Genomic DNA, 22,298 nt, shown 5'->3' with positions numbered 1-22,298 from the left:
TTAACAAAGAAGTGACTCAAACTATTCCCCAACTATGTTTATTTTCAGAGTAGCCTGGCATACCATGCTTTCCATTCATTTCATACATACACTCATTTAAAAAAATTTTCCGAGCTGGGTACAGGGGATATTGTGTTGAACAAAGATAAAATGTTTCCACCCTACAAAAGGATGGAACACAAACATCCTCATTTGTGTTTGGCTTGGCTTGTATGTTGCTCCAGCACTTATTAATTGTTCAGCTTCTTAATTAGACTAGGTACTCCTTGAAGACAGGGACCACATTTTCAGCAACTTAATTATTTCTATACCAAGCAGCATCTGACAAATAATACATTAGCCAAAATCTATGGTGAATAAACCAATACATGAATAAAGAAACAAAGGAGCCTACACTCTAGCACGTATAGAAAATATACATATACAAGTAGAGCAATAGTGTTTCCAAAGGATTTTATCTGATACTCCCCTTTTGGCCTTAACATTTCATTAAGTAGAATGTCAAAATCAGTATTTTTTGTCTATTTTTTTTTTTCTTTAGAGATGGGGGTCCCACTATGTGGCCCAGGCTGGTCTTGAACTCCTGGATTCAAGCAATCCTCCCGCCTCAGCCTCCCAAAGTGCTAGGATTACAAAAATGAGCCACTGCATCCAGCCTACCATTTTCTAGTAAACTGTCATTAATAAGTGTTGAAATGCAAATCTATAAAGAATAAGATAGATAATATAAATTTTCAAAATTATGCAAAAGTTACCAATCTTCTCTTTCATCGTGACTATAGAAATACAGCAGTGCCATGCAGTGAAAAGCTAATTATTAAGATTTCCAAAATCAGGGCTGATGGGACTATCAAAAGTTTTTCAGAATATGTAAATACATGGAGTCACAATCTTAGCATTGGTTACATTTCTACTATTTTGTATTATACCTTAGATGAAGATCTTCTGAAAACTTCAGACAAGCGTAGATAAATTCTTTAATTTGGTTGTAAACTTTTGGCACAAATTCAGAGAAAGGAAACTTTTTTGGAAATGGTTGCTGTAAATGCAAGAAGTAATGAAATCAAGTCACAAACCAACGAAGATTGAAGATATTTATAAATTATTTAGGTTGCAAAAAGAACATTCTTTCACATTGTGAATTGTCTCCTTAACAAACTCAAATATAAGAAAATATCTCCCAAAGTTTTCTGATATTAAAAAGACATAAATTTAAATAAAACAATAATTCAAATGTCCTTCATCATGGAAAGAGATAAACAAATTGTGTTACATACTCAGCAATAAAAATGAATGAACAATGATACATGCAACGATTTGGATGAATCTCAAAAGCATTATGTTATATCAAAGAAGTAAGTCTCAAGAAGTTATATACTACACAATTCCATTTATATGGCATTCTGAAAAAGGCAAAAGTAGATGCACAGAGCCCAGGTTTCTGCTGTCCTGGGGCTGGGTTAAGGGAGGGGTATTACAAAGGGGCATCATTAAATAATTTTTTTTTTATAATAGAGCTATTTGGTATCAACATTGTGGTAATGGACACATAACTCAATACATTGTCAAAATCAGCAGAATTGTATACCACAAAGTGTAAATTTTATGTTGTGGGGAAAAAATGTTTTTAAATTTTAATAAAAACAAGTATTTCAAAGTGTAAACTGAATTAGAACATCTGCAGCAATCCTCCAAACACTTCAGAGGTAATAGGATCCAAAGCCATCTGCTGATTCCCAAATCAGGAAATTCTGGTCTTCCCCAAAAAGAGTCCTTCATTGTCAGAAAGGTGATTAAAGTGAAAAAAAGAAAAAGAAAAAAGAATCCTTTGAAATTGTTTTAGAGTTCTAACCCATTGAGTTAAAGGTAATGCTTTCAATCAAACTGATCCAATGAAAGCTTTTAAGAGGATGCCAAAACAACCAGAGAAATTTATTTTAAAGTATTCCTTACCTTTTCCAGTTCTATATCTTGAAATGGGAATTGTCCTACCACCTTTTTGTACATCTCTTCACTTGTTACTGGTATAGGACTGTAGTTGTCAGAATCAAGTATGTTTCTATAAACGGAAGCATAGACAAAGGGAAGGGAAGGATAGACAAAGTAGGGGGGTAGGGGAGGGGAACAGAGGGAAGGTGGGTTAATCACAAATATTTTTCTGATGAACTCCAATCTTAATATATATGCCACAACCCAAAATGAACATTTCCCAGTCTCTATTATATTCCTTCCACAATATAGCTATTTGGTTTTGGATTTAAAGAAGACAAAAAGAAAACTATCCTCTGAAACAAATGGACCACAATTATAAACATATCTCTTAGGAATTGAGATTTACAAATAGGACAGAACATTTCAATGTAAGTGAGAAGTAAACAACAAAAGAATGTGTGCTCTAGAAAAGGCGAAGATATTTTCTGTTTGGTTTAATATGATATATAAATGTACATTATTATTATTATTATTATTATTATTATCAGAGACAGGGTCTCGCTCTGTCACCCAGGCTGGATTGCAGTGGCATGATTGTAGCTCACTGTAACCTCAAACTCTGGGGCTCAAGCAATCCTCCCGCCACAGCCTCCCAAGTAGCTGAAACTACAGTTGTTCACCACCACATCGGGCTAATTTTTAATTTTTTTGTAGAGATATAATCTTGCTATGTTGTCCAGGATTGTCTCAAACTCCTGCCCTCAAGGGATCTTCCCACCTTGGCTCCCAAAGTGCTGGGATTACAGGCATGACCCACTGCACCTGGCCCATTGATAAGGTTTTTAAAATCATGTTCTATTCTAACTTTCAAAATTGGCAAACAGAGTAACTTCAATAATAAATTCAAACTATTTTCATTTACTTTACCTACTGCTCTATATCAAGGATGACTTTTTTTAAATCGATAGGTTCTCTCTCCTTAAATAAACTGGGCATTCTCTAATAGTAGGGACCATACTACCAAAATCAAAACAGAAGACTCACTGAAGGCGTCAGATCAGAGCATCTAAGACTATGGATATATCATGTTATTAATTTTCAAATATCCTATAGAGATAAGACTCCCTTAAATACAATTATACCATTAGCTAAATCTAGGTTTTAGAAATATAAATATTTATATTAATATACAGATAAATTGGACTAAGTGATGATCAGAGATATGTTCATAAACGAGAAGAGTAAGAGTAAAGGACTAATGTAAGATCTTAAAGCTATAAGAGTTTGAAAAGAGGACAAACTGATCAGGGAAAGGGGTCTTGCAATAGGCAGCATAATCACTTAAAGTAAAGGAGTAAAGGTATAAAAAGAGAAGAAAGTCAAATGAGTTGACCTGGATTATGTGCCAAGAGCACAGTCCGAGAAGACATCTGTGAGTGATAGATGTGACAGAATAACTTTCTTATTATTGTATGCATGTTGCAATAACTACTTAAATAACAGGCTTCAAACACTGGGCTGTAATATGCCCCTTTGCTGTGTGTGGAGAGGGAAGATAATGAGGAACAACATGAGTGAGTCATCCAAACAGATTTTCCAAAAGCCTAAATTATTCCTAAGTGCTGAAATGTTACTCACTATAATTGAGTTGTAGACTAGGCATGAACCTCAAAATGAAAACCAAATAACAGAATAAGATGACAGCAAGATGATCTGAATGACATGAACCAAGGAATCTGATATTTATCGAAGGAAACAAAAAGGCAAAATAGGGTTTGGGGACTTCCCACTACAGTAGACACTAATACACTGAGACTGGATATCTTGGGAACATAATTTTGGACGTTCTAACAGTTTATTTGAATTCTGGATCATAACCTAGAGTAGCTACAAAATATAAGTAACATATACTTGTTGCCTATAACATCTGAAAACCTTTGTGCATAAATACATGTGTGTACACTAATGTACATGAACGCACACACATATGATTATAGATAATTTCTCACCTGAAAATACCTGCCCACTTCTTTAGCAGAGTTTCACTATATTGGTCTCTGATTTCTAACAGCATGTCAAAAAGCTGATTTACAGGGAAACCATACACCTGAAACAAAATAAGAAAATCACTTCAGTGTCTAAGGAAGGAGTTTTTTGTTTTGTTTTGTTTTGTTTTGGCAAAATGAGAGGGATAAGATACTGAAAAACATTACATTCTTTGGACAGCAAATTAAATAAAACCATTTAGTAGAATCTTTCATTCACACCTAATATCTAGCATTTATCTCTCAAAAATTAAATAATACCTAGCAAAATGTTTAAGCCAGTGAGAAAAAGATGAAAATTAAAATCTATATATAAAGGGTATACTATGGGATAAGTCCTCCCTACATCCCCTCCTATAAGTCCTACTACCTATAGTAAGCGTTCACAGAAGGGAGAGAAAGTAAAAATGCTTCGAATCTCAACCACTTCTAATGCTATTCTATTAGATATAATATGTGGTTCAAATCAACCACCATTATTCAAGATGGTAGTCAAAGAAACTGCAAACTAACTCAGCTGCCATATATGAATTAAGAACATTTTGAAAAACTAATGTAGTCAGTAGTTCAATTAATTGATTTGATGTGAGAGAAAAAAAGGAGGTGGAAACTACATATGAAAATATAACGGCTCAGGGTAAAGTTCAGGAAATGCTATAAAGAGATAAAAAGACCTAGTTCCTAGGAAAATAATAAACCCAACTTAAAACTAACAGGTAACTTATCCAAGCTTATGTAGATTTTTTTTTTTTTTTTTTTTTTTTTTTTTTTAAGACAGAGTTTCACCCTGTCGCCCAGGCTGGAGGGCAATGGCACTATCTCAGCTCACTGCAACCTCCACCTCCCAGGTTCAAGCAATTCTCCTGCCTCATCCTCCCAAGTAGCTGGGATTACAGGCACTTACCGCCACATCCGGCTAATTTTTGCATTTTTACTAAAGACAGGGTTTCACCATGTTGGCCAGGCTGGTCTCAAACTCCTGACCTCAAGTGATCCGCCTGCCTCAGCCTCCCAAAGTGCTGAAATAACAGGCGTGAGGTACTGCGCCCAGTCAGATTTTTTTTTTTTTTTTTTTGAGATGGGTCTCTATCACCCATGCAGGAGTGCAGTGGCGAGATCATAGCTTGCCACAGGCTTGAACTCCTATGTTCAGGCAATCCTCTCACCTCTGCCCCCAGAGTGCCTGGGACTACAGGAATGTGGTACTGCTACTGGTGATTTTTTATGTTTTTATTTTTTGTATAGATGGAGTCTCACTATATTTCTGAGGCTAGTCTTGGACTCTTGGACTCGAGCAATTCTCCTACCTCAGGCTTCCAAAGAACTAGGATTATAGGCAAAAGCCACCAGACCCAGTCAAGAAAAAGGTTTAGAGCTGATGATAATACCAATCTAGATGAGCATATGTAAACAGAAATCACATACCTGAAGTGTGTCAGCAAAAAGCACAATGAGGTTCTTCAAATCTAACACAAGGTTTGGATCAGAACAGTAAGACTAAAGTAAATAAAAGACAAAGGAGGAAAAACATGTTACTAGTAGAAATGCAATTAAATTTTTATTTATTTAATTGTTTAGCGCTTTATCTGGCAAATTCTTTACCTGGTAAATTCTTTCCCTAGAAATAATTCAACACTTCCCTGGTACAAGGTAACACCAGGTTCAGCCAGGGAACAGCTGAGTACAGCAAGTTCAATAACCATGATCTATATTTTTAACACTTGGGAATTTAAAAATGCACTTCTAAATAACTCTTTGGTTAAAGAAGAAAACAAAATTGACACTTTTAAAAAGAACAACTATAAAATACTTCATATCAAAAACTATGGTATGTGGCTAAAACCATTTTCAAAATAAATTTGTATTTCTTTATGTAAACATCACAAAACACAAAAGATTGAAAATAAACAAACTAAGCACTGAACTGATGAAACTATGGGGGAAAGCCAATGAACCATAAGTAAATGAGAGAATAAAATTAATTAAATTAAAAACAGAAACTAATGAAATTAAAAAAGATATGGAAGATTTGATTAAATAAACCAAAGACCAAGTCAAAAATAAAATCAAATAAACAAATCTTAGACAAAATTGATTAAACAATAAAGAGAAAATAAAAAACATGAGAAATACAAAAGAGAAAATAAGTACAGAGGAAAATAAAAATTACAAATAATGTCCATGTATAACCTCATATCAACAAATCAGAAAAGTTAACTGACATGGAAAATAATTTCTGTGGGCAGGATACAAAGATGTGTATGTCATTATTGTAAAAGTTCATTGATTTTGAGATTCAAATTCTTTAATTATAATTTTTGTTACTTGCTCTCTCATTGGTCTCTCAAGTCCTGAAAGAGGTGTTTTGAATTCTCCCACAATTATGCAGCTTGTCCGTTTCTCTTCATATTACTAACAGTTTTTGTTTTATACATATTGATGCTTCCTTATAAAAGGGCTATTACCTTTTCATTAGATTAAAACTAGTATCGATACAAAATATCCATCTCCTATCCCATTTTAAGATTTTCAACTTCATTTCTATTTTCCTTGTAGAATACCACCACTTCTGCTTCCCCTTCTTTATTTTCAATATTTTCAGCTAATCTTAATATATGAATATCTCCTATAAACATAGTATAAAACTTTTTAATTCTTTGTCATTTCCTAGTGATATGGTTTGGGTATTTGTCCCCTCCAAATCTTACATTAAAATGTGATCTCCAGTGTCAAAGGTAGCACCTAGTGGGAGGTGTTTGGATCTCTCATGAGTAGCCCAGTGCCCTCCCCTGAGGTAATGAGTTCATATGGGAGCTAGTTGTTTAAAGAGCCTGGCAAACCCACCCCTTGCCCTTGGTCCCTCTCTCACAATGTGACACACTAACTCCCCTTTGCCTTTTACCATGACTGTAAGCTTCCTGAGGTCCTCACCAGAAGCAGATGCTGGCACTATACTTCATGTACAGCCTGCAGAACCTTGGGCAAAATAAACCTCTTTTCTTTACAAATTACCCAGTCTCAAGTATTACTTTATAGCAACACAAATGGATTGATAAACCTGGGATTACTGACATTTACAAACCTAGTAGTCAAGCCACTTTTCGATATGCTTTTTAAAATTTCCACTAGTGTTTTTATTGGGTCAGCTCTTTTTAATTATCTTTTCATGGTTAATAAATTATATCCTTTTTGCCCATTATTTACTTGAAGTAAAATTTTGAGTCTTCATTAAAAAAACAACAACCAAAAAAAAACCAAAACAAAACAAAAAAAAAAAACACTTTTTTTTTTTTCCCACAGGGTTTCACTCTGTCACCCAGCCTGGAGTGCAGTGGCAGGATCATAGCTCACTGCAGCCTTGACCCCCTGGGTTCAAGCAATCTTCCCACCTCAGTACCCCCAAGTAGCTGGGGCTATAGGCACAAGCCACCACACCTGGTTAATGTTTTTTTATTTTTTGTAGAGATGGGGTTTCATTATGTTGCCCATGCTGGTCTCAAACTACTGGGCTCAAGCAATCTGCCTGCCTTGGCCTCCCAAAGTACTGAAATTACAGGCATGAGCCACCACACTTGGCCTAAAAAAACTCTTAAACATGATGTCTCTCCTTTTGTAGGAATTAATAGCATTAATTACAAATAATAATATGTAATTTAGATTTATCTATGAATTGTACTAATTTTTGGCATACATTTTATTTAATCCTATCTCATCTGATATTTTGGATTTTGTTTTTATTTTTTGAAGAATAAGAAGTTCTAGAAGATAGGATGGGTAAAGAGGCTGGGCGTGGTGGCTCACGCCTGTAATCCTGGCTCTTTGGGAGACCAAGGCCAGCAGATCACCTGAGGTCAGAAACTCTGGGCCAGCCTGGCCATTACGACGAAACCTTATCCCCACTAAAAATACAAAACTTAGCTGAGCATGGTGGTGCATGCCTATGGTCCCAGCTACTCATGAGGCTGAGGCACGAGAATTGCTTGAACCCGGGAGGCAGAGGTTGCAGTGAGCAGAGATTGCACCACTGCACCCCACCCCGGGCAACAAAGTGAGACTATATATCAAAAATATAAATAAAAATAAATACAGGATGGGTAAAGAGTAAACTTTGAATCCTCACATATTTAAAAATGCCTTTATTTTGCCCTCTAACTAAAATACAAAATTTCCAATATAAAAAATTGTCTCCCGCCATTTACCCTGTTTGACACTCAATGTATCTTCCAACTTTAAGAATCTGCTCTTTTTTTCACTACACTGGAATTTCCCCTTCTTTTATTTTATTACTACAGTCCCTTCTTTCATCACTGTCTTTCCTTTCTAAATCTCTATTAGATACAACCAAAAGTCTACACCAACTATTCTTGTTTCTTAACTTTCCTTTCCTATTTTCTGTCTCTGTGTCTTTGCTCTCTGTATTTTGGGGTCAGCATTTGACTTTATCTTCTTGATCAGCATCATATACAGTCTCATCTATTTAATCTCTGAATTAAATATCTCAATTCTTATCATCATAAACTTCTAAGAAGCCAATTTTTACTTTGGATTCATACCATCCTTTGGCTTGCTTCCATCATTTTTCCCCTGTTATAATATCTTGGATATCTTAAGGAATCTCTCACTTGTTCTTGGCTTTGGTACTAGTTTGAAATATTATATAACAATTGTACTGTGGTACAATTAATAACTGATGAGCCAATATCAACACAAAATTATTAAACAAAACCCATAGTTTACATTAGGGTTTACTCTGTGTTATATATTCTATGGGATTTAACATACATAAATTGATATGTTCCACCATTATATTATCATTGAGAACTATTTTGCTGTCCCCCAAATACCCTGTGCTCTGCCTATTCATCCCATACCTCCATCTCCCAATCCCCAGGCAACAGGGATAGTTTTCTTGTCTCCATAGTTTTGCCATTTCCAGAATGGCATATAGTTGGGATCATACAGTATGTAGCCTTTTCAGATTGGCTTCTTTCATTTAGCAATATGCATTTAAGGTTCCTCTGTGTCTTTTCATGGATTGATAGCTCATTTCTTTATATCACTGAATAATATTCCATTATATGAATGTACCACAGTTTGTTTCTCCATTCACCCACTGACAAACATGGTTGCTTCCATGTTCTGGCAATTATAAACAAGCTGCTATACACATCTGTGTGAAGGTTTTAGTGTGGAAGTAAGTTTTCAACTCATTTGGAAAAATTCCTAGGCATACACCTGCTAGATTATATAGTAAGACTATGTTTCATTTTATAAAAAACTGTCAAACTGTCCTCAAAGCTGGCTGTACCATTTTCCATTCCCACTAACAATGAATGAGAATTCCTGATGCTGCACATTCTCTCCAGCATTTGGTGTGGTTCGTGTTCTGGATTTCCTTGATGACATAGGATGATGAGCATCTTTCTTTTTTTTCTTTTTTTGAGACAGGGTCTCACTCTGTCTCCCAGGCTGGACTGCAGTGATATGATCGTGGCTCACTACTGCCTCAGGTTCCCGGGATCAAGAGATCCTCCCACTTCACGCTCTAGAGTAGCTGGGACCACAGGCACATGCAACCATGTCTGGTTAATTTTTTAATTTTTTTTGTAGATGGTGTCTCACTAAGTTGCCCAGGGTGGTTTCAAACTCCTGGAATCAAGTGATCTTCCTGCTTTGGCCTCCCAACGTGCTGGCATTACAGGCATGAGCCACCATGGCTGGCCTTGTTTTCTTGTTTAATTTTAAGACGTCATTGTATATTTAGAACAGCAGTCCTTTATCAGATATGTGATTTGCAAAGATTTCTCTCAGTCTGTAGCTAGTCTTTTCATTCTCCTGTTGTCCTTAATTTGTATCCACCTAAATACTGAGACTTAATCAATATTTTTTCTCTCAACATTATATAAGTGGAAATAAGCCATATGTATAATTTTCTTTCTCGCTTCTTTCATTTAACATTGTACTTGTGAAATTCATGAATGCTATTGTATATAGCTGTACTTTGGTTATTTTCATGCTCTCTAGTATCCAATGTTTGAGTTTAACCCAGATTATCTATTTTACTACTGATGGACATTTAAGTCATTTCTCATTTTAAAATCCAACAATGCTGGAAAGATATTCTTGCATGTTTATTATGGTGTATTATGGCAAATTACTGAAGAGAATATAGTTAGAGAAAAGTTGATCCATGGGGATCTTTAAATTTATAAGATATTACACTTTTTCAAAGTGTCTTATCAATTTAAACTTATTCCCTTCGTAGTGTATCAGAGTTTCTATTGCTCCATATCTTTATCAACATTAGTACTGTTAATTCTTGAATAATGTTACCTCATTTGGTTCTAATTTGCATTTTACCAATATACTAAGAAGACTGAACACCTTTCACATGTTTTCCCAGCCAGGTGGATTCCTTCTTTCGTAAACTGTTTGTCTTTTGCTCATTTTTTCTCTTTTGAGATGTCTATCTTTATTGTAATGATTTGGTAGGAATTCTTCATATATTCCAAATTAGTTTGTGCTGTTATATACAAATACCATTTTTCACTATGTGGCATATTTTCCTACTATCTTTTGTGAGGTTTTTTTCTTATAATTTTATTGTAGTTTGATGTTTTGTGTCTGAATCTTTTCCTTTATGGATAGTGCTTTTAGTTTTCAGTTAAGAACTCCTTCCATATCCTGAATCATAAAGATATTTCTCATATTATCTTCTAAAAGATTTATGGTTTTGGCTTTCACATTTTCATATTTTATCCACCTGAAATTCAATCTTTGGTGTATATTTTCCTCCATCATGACAGTCAGCTGTCCCATTGCTATTCATTCAAGTCTGTCTTCTATCCACTGACCTCCTATGCCACCTAATATATATCCCAAGGATCCATATATGTGTGAGACTGTTTGAAGGTCCATTATCTATCCAATGACCATATCAGAGGATCTTAATATGATTTTTCAATTGTCTTGATATCCAAATACATTATTCTCAGTCTTAAGGAATCTCTCACTTGCTCTTGGCTTTTGTACTAGTTTGAAATATTATAATTAGGTTGTAAGGTACCCATCCTTCCCTATAATAAAACTATTGAAATTTTGATTGACACTAAATTAAATCTATAGGTCAATTTTGAAAGTGCTGATATCACTGTAATAATAACTCTTCCAATCAATGAACATGGTTCATTTTTACCTAGGTCTTCTTTAACCCATTTTAATTTCTGAATGACATTTTAGAATTTTTCCACAGGGGTCCTGACTATCTTGAATACGTTTTGGAGGACTGCTTTTATTAGTTTAAGGAATTCTCTCCAGTTTCTAATTTACTAAGAAATTTTACCATAAGTTTATTGTGCGTTTTATTAATTGCTTTTCTGTATCTACTGAAATGACTATATATTTTTTGTTTTTTAACCTGCAATTAAGTGCATTATATTAATACACTTTGTAATATTGAACTAAGCTAGCATTTGCTACTAGAAACTCAACCAAATATATTAATATTTGTTGTAAATGGCTGGATTCTGTTTTTAATATTTCAAGATTCCTGATTTATATTTATAAATAAGTCTGATCTATATTTATGCATTTACAAGTTCTTATACTACCCTCATCTGGTTTCATTATCAAGATCATGTATGCATTATAAAAGGAGTTGATACAGAAGAAGCAGGATTGAGAAAAGAAAAAAACATAAAAACGCAAAAAAAAATTAAGATGAATTGGCATTTCCTTGTGTCTATTCTCCGAGTATTTATGTAAGAACAAAATTGAAGATAAAACTGCCTAGATAGGAGATTTCTTTGATGGAAGAATTTTGACTGTTTTTTCTTCTACTTCTGGTTCACCTTTATCCTGAAAGGAATAGCCCTTTCCAGCTTAATGGGGGAAGGGCAGCAGATTAGACTGTCCATCTTGAATAGGCCCAAGAGGCTGTGAAAATCCAAGTGTGAGTTATGAACTCTGGACTAAGAAGTTACCTCAACGAAAAGGCAGCTTGAGTGTTTAACCTATCTATCTACTTATTTCCCTTCGATTTAGCTGAGTAATTCCTTACTATCCTTATTAAGTACTTTAAGACTTAAATGAATATCTTATATGTTATATATAAAATACAGCATTTCCAATTGTTTCTGGCTGAGGGATTGGTATTAATAACCTAGTCTTCTACATTCCTAAAATCATAAATATTATTTTGTAAATTTTTCTTCCAGCCCATAATTTGTATTTGCTAAAGAACGGCCATTCTATTTGTTTATTGTTGTCTCCCATGTGATATAATTGGTTTTCTTCAAATATTTTATGACTCTTGGCTGTTTGTTCATATTTTGGACTGAAGGACTAGGTTGATTAGTATAGTTGAATCTTAAAAATATCTTTTCAGTATTATCATATTATCATTAACAATCATATTAGCAGATCTTTTAATATTGAACCATTCCTGAAATGAACTCTCCTTTATACTAGGCATATTAAATCTTTTAATATATTGCTGAATTTACTAAGTGAAGTAGATTATGTAAGATCTTATGTTTTGAAATCAGCACTGAGAATGTTGCACATATTAATACATGAAATATCGAATCTTTCAAAATGTTTCAATTTATACTAATAATTTAATCAGAAAAAGTAAAGAGTAATTTTAAACAGCCATATATAATGCTAGAAAATATAGACACATTTGATAAATAATGTAGTCACATAGCCAGAGTGTTTTTGAGATTTGATTTGATGTTTGGGTTGTTCTTATTTTGTTTGCTGGGTACTACTAATAAAATAAATAGTGTCATGAAATACAGTGAGCATTTGTGGCACCAACACTCTGTCTCTTAACGTATAAAATGGTTCAATGAGTAAATCTGTGTTAATACTGAGTTGTTTCTTAATAACTTTGTCAAGATATAATTCCCACACCATACAACTCACCCATTTAAAGTACATAATTGAATAGTTTTTAATTGTTTGTATATTCACAGGTATCTGCAACCCTTATCATAGTCAAACTTTGGAAATTTTCTTTACTTTAAAATGAAACCTATGTAACAAACCTGCACATCCTGCACATGTACCCCAGAACTAAAAATTAAAATTAAAATAATAAAATGAAACTCCATACGTACCCTTTAGCTATCACCTCTTTAATCCCTAAGCAACCACTAGTCTACTTTTTACCTCTACAGATCAATGCTGAACTAATGATTTTTTAAAAAGAAGGTATTTCGTCATTTATTCTTCAGTTAAAAAGAATATACAACAGATCTACAAAGAAAAACTCCCTTAAGATTAATGTTCTCCACAGATCTACACTTTGAAAAGAATCAGCACACTTGAAAAGTGTCCTGCTCTTAATAGTATCAAATAAAATTTCATGCTGAAGAAGAGAGGGTGCATTTTTGTACTGCGAGATTTAGAGATCTGTTACATTCCCAAATGTATCAGGAACACAAAAAAACATTGCTTTAGAAAAAAAAAAAAGACAGTGCATGGAATAAATCTGATTTCTAAAGGAAAGATAACTTTTTTCAGGAAACAAAATAAAATTAGAGAATTCAGTGAAATGGATAGATATAAAATAAACAAAATCAGAAACTTTTCTCCCACAGAATGACAGTAATACTAGTTAATAAATATGATGGGGGAAAAAAAAACCTTCCACAAAATATTACCCGCAAAAAAAAAAAAACCACCTAAAAACAGTACTTTGATGGGAAGTATTATTAAATATTTTACCAAAAGACATGAAAGGCAAATAAGTAACAAAAATACATATCTTCTTTGGTGAAAAATACCAGAGCCTGAAATGTGTCAATTAATCTACAGATTTACTGCACAACCTAATTATATCTCAATTTTTAGGGGTGTGGACTAGAGGTGGAAGGGTTGTAACAAAGTGATTCTCAAGTTGACTGGAAGAATAATAAGGGGATAAATAGCATATTTTAAAAAGACGATTTAAGAGGATACACATATCTTATAAAAAATTAAGCCGGCCGGGCATAGTGGTTCATGCCTATAATCCCAGCCCTTTGGGAGGCCGAGGTAGGCGAATCACCTGAGGCCAGGAGTTCAAGACCAGCCTGGCCAACATGGCGAAACCCCATCTCTACTAAAAATACAAAAAAATTAGTCGGGCATGGTGGCAGGCACCTGTAATTCCAGCTACTTGGGAGGCTGAGGCAGGAGAACCACTTGAACCCAGAAGGCGGAGGTTGCAGTGAGCTGAGATCGCACCATTGTGCTCCAGCCTGGGTGACAGGCAAGACTCTGTCTCAAAAAAGTAAATAAATAAATAAAAATAAATAAAATAAATAAACAAAAATTAAGCCACACAATGTCAGATACAATAATCACAATGTTGTATTGATTCAAGGAGCGAGAATTCAAATCATATGACCTAGAAATAAACCTGAGTGTATACATAATATAATATATAAAAGGTAGCCTTCAAAATATGTAAGGAAAGGAGAGATGGACAGACTGTTGTTTCTGCCCCCAAAACTCACCTATTAATGCCCTATCTCCCAGTATGGCTATATTTGGAGATGGGGCCTTTGGGAGGTAATTAACAACAAATGAAGTGATACAGGTGAGGCCCTAATCCAGTGGGATTGTTCTCCTTATAAAAAGAGAAGGAGAGAGCAATCCTTCTTCAGCAGGCATACACTGAGGAAAGGTCAAGTGAGGACAGAGTGAGAAGGCAGCCTTCTGCAAGCCAGGGAGAGAACCCTCACCAGTAGCTGACCATGTGGACACCTTAATCTCTGACTTCCATTCTCTAGTACTATAAGAAAATAAATTTCTGTCATTTAAACCACCCAGTCTATGATATTTCCTTACGGTAGCCTGAGCCCACTAAGACAGTAGATTATCACAATGATGTTATTGGAAGTGATGAGTCATTTTCAAAATAATTAAAGAGAGTCCAATCTCATACCCTATGCTAAAATAAATTTTTTATGGTTGTAGAAAAAGGAACTACAGAAATACTAAAATCAAATAAAGATAAACACATATGCTTTGTAATGAAGAACACATAAATTATAAAGTAAATATCAATAAAATTAACTACTCAAAAACGTTAAAACTTTTTGAAGCTGCAGAAAAGGTAAGAGACATTAAATTAAGAAAAAATATTTACAACATATTGTCAGATGAGGTTAACATTAACAGCTAATGTCCATGTTTTAATAATATATAGTAAAATGTTTAAAAACGTGAAAATATAAGATAAAGACAATGTATATGAACAAGAAATTCTATGAAGATATACAAATGACATGGAAGAGATTTTCAATATCAGTATTAATTTTTCCTTTATTTATTTCTTTTTATTTATTTCTTTTTTTTTTTTTGAGACAGAGTCTTGCTCTGTCACCCAGGCTGGAGTGCAGTGGCACTGTCTCAGCTCACTGCAGCCTCTGCCTCCTGGGTTCCAGCAATTCTCCCGCCTCAGCCTACTGACTAGCTGGGATAACAGGCACATGCCATCATGCCTGGCTAATTTTTGTGTTTTTAGTAGAGACGGGGTTTCACCATGTTGGCCAGACTGGTCTTGAACTCCTGACCTCAGATGATCTGCCCTCCTCGGCCTCCCAAAGTGCTGGAATTACAGGAGTGAGCCAACATGCCCGACCTAATATCAGTATTATTTTTTAAAAGCATAATAAAATAAGATACAATTTCTGAAATTAGAAATTATTTTCTGTTTTTAAACATAACTTTCTGTGGAATAAAAAGAATAGGGAAATAGGCATTCTAGTAGATGCTGCTCAGAGTGTTAAATAGTTTAATAGTTTGGGAGAGCAAATGAGCAATACCTAGAACCTAAGAAATGTCCAAATACTTTTACTCACTATTTTCATTTCTTAAGAACTTGCTCTAAGTCCTTACACATAACCATGTGTAAGGACATGGTTATAACAGTATTTACTGCAATGTTTTTAATAGCTAGAAAAAAAACAAAACCAAAAACTTTCTTAAAAGCCCAAAATATCAAATGAATCAATTAAAAATAATAATATAATCCTACAATGCAATATTATATATATTAAAATTAAATCATATTCATCAGACATTAAATGAAAAACACAGCATGTTCCTACTTAAAACCCATTATATATTGTATAGTTTATTTATATATTAAAAAAGGGACTTTACATTTATATATCAGAAAGCTAATAATAACCATGCAAGGGATGATGACTAAAATGTTCTTAATAATCAAAATTTCTATTCTAATATAGAAACATATTTTTATAATGTTTATATGTTAGAACATACAACTCAATGGGGAAAAAGTAAGGCACTCAAAAAATGATCCGAAGACAATGGGTGCACTACCACTACAAAAAAAATGAGATCCTTAATCATACTATAAATGAGAGTAAATAACAGGTGGTTGTAAACATATAAATGTGTAAAAATCTAATTATAAAATAGTTAAGCAACTTTTTAAAAATCTCAGAACACACAAAAACATGTAAAAAACATTTCAAGTTTGCCAGATTTTATTATAACAGAAGAATAAAATGATAAAAATGTCAGATCAAGTCCTTGGTTACATATGTAAAATGAGAGAAAATTAAACTTAAGTATTATCAGATATATAAATATTTAAAAGTTCTGTATACTATAACAAAAACCATAAGCAAAAATAAAAGGAAAGAAATATTTGCAACACATTCAATAATGACATATCCTCTTTGGATCAAACCCACATACATATTAATCAATCTCCTAGAACTTGCTGCTTAGATGGCACAAAGGCATCACAAAGTAATCATTTCGAATGTAAACTCATCATCTCCCCACTCCAAACTATCAAAACTGCTAACACTATCATCCAAGAAAGGAAACCATTCACCTAAGCATTTCCTTGATAGTTCTTTTCCTTTTACCTCTTATATCTAATCCATCAGAAAGTACAATTAATCTTACTTCCTAAAAATCTCTTGAATTCAACCATATCTCTCAATACTTACTATCACTCCTTGACCCAAACTATCATTATCACTTGCCTGGAATACTAGACTAGCCTAGTAATTGTTTTTGAATTCATTCTTACCCCTCATCCACTATCCACACTTAAGCCAGAACAATCTTTCAAAATGAAAATCTGATCATCTTACTCCATGTTATCCCACCTTCACCTTGAACACATCTATACGTAACACATTCCATTCAGCCCACTGTTTAAAAGGTCAAGTAGATTCTAAATAACATGGCATCTACCTACTTCTCTTTTCTTACTTCACTCTGGACTTCTTTCAGGTCTCTGAGAGGGCTATGTTCCCTTAAAATAGGTTTTTACACACAGTATTTACTCTGTCTGGAACACCTGCTGATTAATTAGAAAAGAGAGTTCATGGGTCATGGATGATTTTTAAGTTTCTAGCTAGCACAACTAGATGGATACTACAGTCACTTAAAGAAATTGTTTTAATGCTAAATTATCTTCTGTCATTGACTCCTCACTATTATTCCTCAAACACTTTGAGATAAGAGCCCTTGCACTACTGTTCTTTAGGACTAAAATGATCATTTAATTGGTCTTCTTTGCATAAATGGCGACTCATTGATATTCTAATCTCAGAGTGCCACTTCAAAAGCAAACACCCTGTTTCCTAATCTGTCATTCTATTTTCATTGTCTGCATTGCATGATCACTGTCTGACATTCTTGTTACATGTTTATTGGATATCTCTTCCAATCAAAATATAACTCTCTGAGAGCAAAGACTATCTATCTTGTTCATTGTCATATTCCCACTGCCAAAGCATAATCAATCTTTAAGAAACATGGAAGGAAGGAAAGAAGGAAGGAAGGAAGGAAAGAAGGAAGGGAATTCAGAGCCAGCATTCTATAACTGAAATAAAGTGGATTATCACCAAAAATATATGCCACATTAAAATATATCAATAGATCATGGGAACAGAATATTGGGCAGCTTAATATGTTATGAACTTTTTTTTTTCAAAAGGTAACAGTAGAACTGTGAACTCCAAATCAGTGTTTATAATATTAATAGGCACTATAGAAGGCAAAATGGTATAGTGGCTAAGAACATGGGCTCTAGAGTCAGACCATCTGGGTTTCAATCCGACTTCTACTTCTTATTGTATGGCATTAGGCTGGTTACCTAACCTCTCTCAGGTTCAATTTCCCAGACTATAAGGTAAATATAATAATAATAATAATAATAATACCTACCTTTCTAGGGTTGTATTGAGGATGAAATAAGAGAATATGTATGAAGTAAACAGAACAACGTCTGACACATAGAGAGAATAATCAATAGATATTAGCTGCTATTTTCTTATTGCAAAGGGCTTCTATAAAAGTGAGCTCAGTGGTAGAAAATGTGATAATTTGAAGCAGCTACTTCTATGTCTTTGAAGGACATCTATAGCTCCAAGTGAGTGATTCCAAAGACATACATATGTTGATTTTAAAGCAGTAAAACACTGAATATATAGATAATCAGCTCTAAATAACAACTTCCCTTGGGCTTCTTACATACCGAGTGGGTGCGGAGTGCTGCGATGGTTTTTGAAAGTGCCATTTCCCACAGTTCATCAATGTAGGCTCTATTTACTAAGCCCTGGGTTGTATGTAAAATGTGATCTTCAACCACAAAAAAGCTAAGATTGAGGAAAAAAGAAAGCACAGCTGTCAGAAATTACAGTTCTATTACTGTCTCTGGGGTTTGACAAGCATTAAGAGATACCATCAAATGCAAAGTTAGTGGTCATTTTTTTCTTGAAGAAACTTATTCAGTAGAATAAATGAAATCAGACTACTTGGACCAAAAATTATGTCTGTGATCATGACATCTTCATAACCACTCCTAGAGAGATCAGAGTTACATTTCTATTAAATTTCTATTAAATGTTAACAATGCTATCCAGTAGTTTAAAAGAGAGGAAAATGTGTAGAGGTAATGGAGGCAAATTTTGTTATATTAAGAAAATACCCAGCCATCAATACATTTCAAAAAAACAAATTTTAAAGAGATCATAAAAGCTAATATATACATCATATATATATATATATAATGTATTCTTTATACATTTTAAGAATCCAATGCACAAAATATCAAAATAATTCCCGTCATGTGGACTCTATCATCAAAGTCTTGAAAAGGCATCATATAAAGGTTTCAAAAATGTGAAGTTACATTTGAACAATCTTGTAGCTTTTTGTTATTATGCATTTAAAATGTAGCCTGCATTGTCTTGCCTAAATATTCATATTAATGAAAAAAGTCTTTATTAGGGAATTTTTATGATATATTTTAATAACTACTAATTACATTGAAACAATTTAAATCTGAAAAAAATAAACCTGATGAAGAATCCAAGTTATTTCCTTTTCTTTTAACTGCAAAGTCATTATTTTGCAATTAGAACAAGCTGCCAGTATTGGGATGTTTATTTGGGAAATGCAATTCCGTACCACTATATACACCCTAGATGAGGGTGGCAAACTATATAGCCTATGGGATAAACCTAGCCCACTGCCTGTTTTTATAAAGATTGTTTTATTGGAACATAGCCATGCTCATCATTTACATATCATCTATAGCTACTTTTGCACTATAACAACAGAGCTAAGCAGTTGTGAAAGAGACCATATGGCCTACTAAGCCTAAAATATTTTACTATCTGGCCCTTTTGGAAAAAGTTTGCCAACTTTTGCTAATTATTTGGTTCCATTTACCAAAAACAAAGAAATAAAACATCAAGTGTAATAAGATTACAATTCAATGTTTTTCTCACTTTATCCACAAAAATGCCCTCCAGCAATATAAAGTTGAAACCAGCAGAGTGTTCCTTTTAAATCATTAGAAAATCAAAAACAAATCTTGTCTTAAGGATTAAAAAAAAGAAAATGAAAAGAATTTCCTAAGGAAAACCTGATTTATTTTTCCAACATTCACAACTCTATGTATGGAAAGAGTATAAATTTCAATAAATAAAAATATAAATATATATATATATACCTACCCTACAATTTGATTAAAATACTTCCTGTAGCCATCTAAAGTTTCATGCTGCAACAAAGCAAAGAAGAAAAAGTTATTGTTTCTGTTTTGTTACATTAAGACTAAGTTAAAATCAGTCACTTAATCTCTTAAGGCTCAGCTCCCTAGATGATATCTGATAAGGTAAAAATAATAATATTATCTACCAATGAAGAGGAAATATGACAGCACATATCTAGTACTTAGAACAGTGCCAGACACACAGCAATCAATAAATGTTTTCTTACTGCAAGTCACATCCACCAAAAGTGGTCTCAGAATGACAGTAAACACACACACACACACACTCATCAAAAGACATCAAGGAGGAAAAGTAAAAATGTGAGAAAAGTGAAGATGGTAATCCTACCATGTTAGATGGAGGTTGAAGTACCAAACGAGCCTGTTTTCGCCTCTGTTTTCGGTAGTAATTCTCAAATGTTTCCCGGGCACCCTGTAAATAAAGAAAAGAAAATGGGTTGACACAATTGGACCAATTACTCTTTTATTTCAAGGGAAAAGAGAAGGTCCCAGGTCTGGAATTTGAGGTAGTATCGCATTTCTCAAAATCTGCTATTTTAACATTGATGATAACAATAGAAAATACAAATAACTATTACCATTTATTGAACCTTAGTTACAAACCTGTAAGAATGTGTACAAAATATCCTTACAAGGAAACTACCAGAACTTAATCACCAGCACACCAAAGCTGGTTTCTGAATCAACTGTCTCAAATTCACAAGAATGCAGGGAAACCAACCTTTCCATAAGTTATGATAACAGGTAAGAAAATGCTCCTTAAAAAACTCACAGAACATTCCAGAAGAAAAACATCAAGAATAAAAATGAATCATGAACAAAGGGGCAATGGGAAGCAGGAAAAAAGCAGGAATTGAGAACAGTAAATTAGTATTCCCCCTTAGGTTATAATCCAGCACAGGATTAAACCCAAAAAACAAAAACAAAAGCATGAAGATTCTTGGTGCACAGCCCCACTTTTCGTTTAGGGTTTCTGGGCTTAAAATGAGAAGTGCTCTACATAATAATATCTGACTCATGAGCTGTGTACTGGGTTGAATAGTGGTTTCTCCAAATTCATGTCCTTCGTGGAACTTCAGAATGCAACCATATTTGGAAATAGGGCCATTGTGATGTAATTGGTTAAATTAAGATGTGATCCTATCAGTGGAGGGTGGGACCTTAATAGAGTATGTCTGGTGTCCTGAAAGCCGAAAAGAATAGACACAGAGACACATGGGGAGAACACCACGTGATGACAGAGGCAGAGAATAGAATGATGCAGCTGCAAGCCAGGGAACATCAGAGATTGTTGATCACCAGCAGGCACTAGAAAAACACAACAAAAGATTCTACCCAGTCTCAGAGAGAAAATGGCCCTTCTCATGCCTTGAGTTTGGAATTCTAGCCTCCAAAACAGGGATAGAATACATTTCTGTTGTTTTAAACCACTCAGTTTATGGGGCCTTGTTACAGCAGCTCTGGGAAATGAATACAAACTCAGTGTGTTTAGATTATCACACCCCACTTATTACTGAATTCTTCTACTTTTATTTTTACTTTTATTTTTTTTGAGACAGAGTCTCACTCTGTCACCAGGCTGGAGTGCAGTGGCACAGTTTCGGCTCACTGCAACCTCTGCCTTCTGTGTTCAAGAGATTCTCCTGCCTCAGCCTCCTGAGTAGCTGGGACTACAGGTGTGCGCCACCATGCCCAGCTAATTTTTGTATTTTTAGTAGAAACAAGATTTCACCATGTTGGACAGGATGTTCTCGATCTGTTGATTTTGTGATCCACCTCAAAGTGCTGGGATTACAGGCCTTAGCCACCACGCCCGGCCCTGAATTCTACTCTTAATCCAAAGCTTTTCTAAATAAATAAGAGTAAAAATGAAAAGAGAGAATACCAGTGGTAAAGAGAACAGACTTTGGAACCAGAGACTATTATTACATTTGAATAGTGACTCTGCCCCTTACTAGCTGTACAACTGCTATAAATAGCACTATAACTTCCTACCACTAATTTAAGTTCCACTATTTAACTTTCACTAATAAGTGTGCCATGGTTTTCTCATTTGTAGAGATGCCAACATCATATGGTTGTAATGAGGATTTAGAGGAGTTATAAAGCTCTTAGAACAGTATCTCATGCAAGCGCTTATTTTAAAAATAAATAAGATAAAATCAATGATTAAAGTAAAAGCCCTGCCCACCTAAAAAAAGTATAAATGCCACGCAATACCTAGTTTAGTTTTCCTCTGCCTTCCTGAAAAATTG

At 34.2% G+C, this 22,298-nt stretch overlaps 1 protein-coding gene across 5 annotated transcripts in view; it reads right to left on the bottom strand.

Annotated features, from left to right (window-relative positions):
• EXOC6B (exocyst complex component 6B) overlaps positions 1–22,298 on the bottom strand; it is a 652,710-nt gene that overhangs the window by 320,819 nt on the left and 309,593 nt on the right. For all 5 annotated transcript variants that reach the window (XM_515544.9, XM_054678524.2, XM_054678525.2 and 2 more), the window contains 7 exons: positions 20,372–20,455; positions 19,985–20,031; positions 18,499–18,619; positions 5,403–5,474; positions 3,942–4,039; positions 1,954–2,059; positions 930–1,039 (listed from right to left, as the gene is read on the bottom strand). In XM_515544.9, the coding sequence (XP_515544.3) occupies positions 930–1,039; positions 1,954–2,059; positions 3,942–4,039; positions 5,403–5,474; positions 18,499–18,619; positions 19,985–20,031; positions 20,372–20,455 (638 nt within the window). The remainder of the gene's footprint in view (positions 1–929; positions 1,040–1,953; positions 2,060–3,941; positions 4,040–5,402; positions 5,475–18,498; positions 18,620–19,984; positions 20,032–20,371; positions 20,456–22,298) is intronic.

This window comes from Pan troglodytes, chromosome 12 (assembly GCF_028858775.2).
Source record: "Pan troglodytes isolate AG18354 chromosome 12, NHGRI_mPanTro3-v2.0_pri, whole genome shotgun sequence".
NCBI lineage: Eukaryota > Metazoa > Chordata > Mammalia > Primates > Hominidae > Pan > Pan troglodytes.
This window is presented reverse-complemented; position numbering and strand designations above follow the sequence as displayed.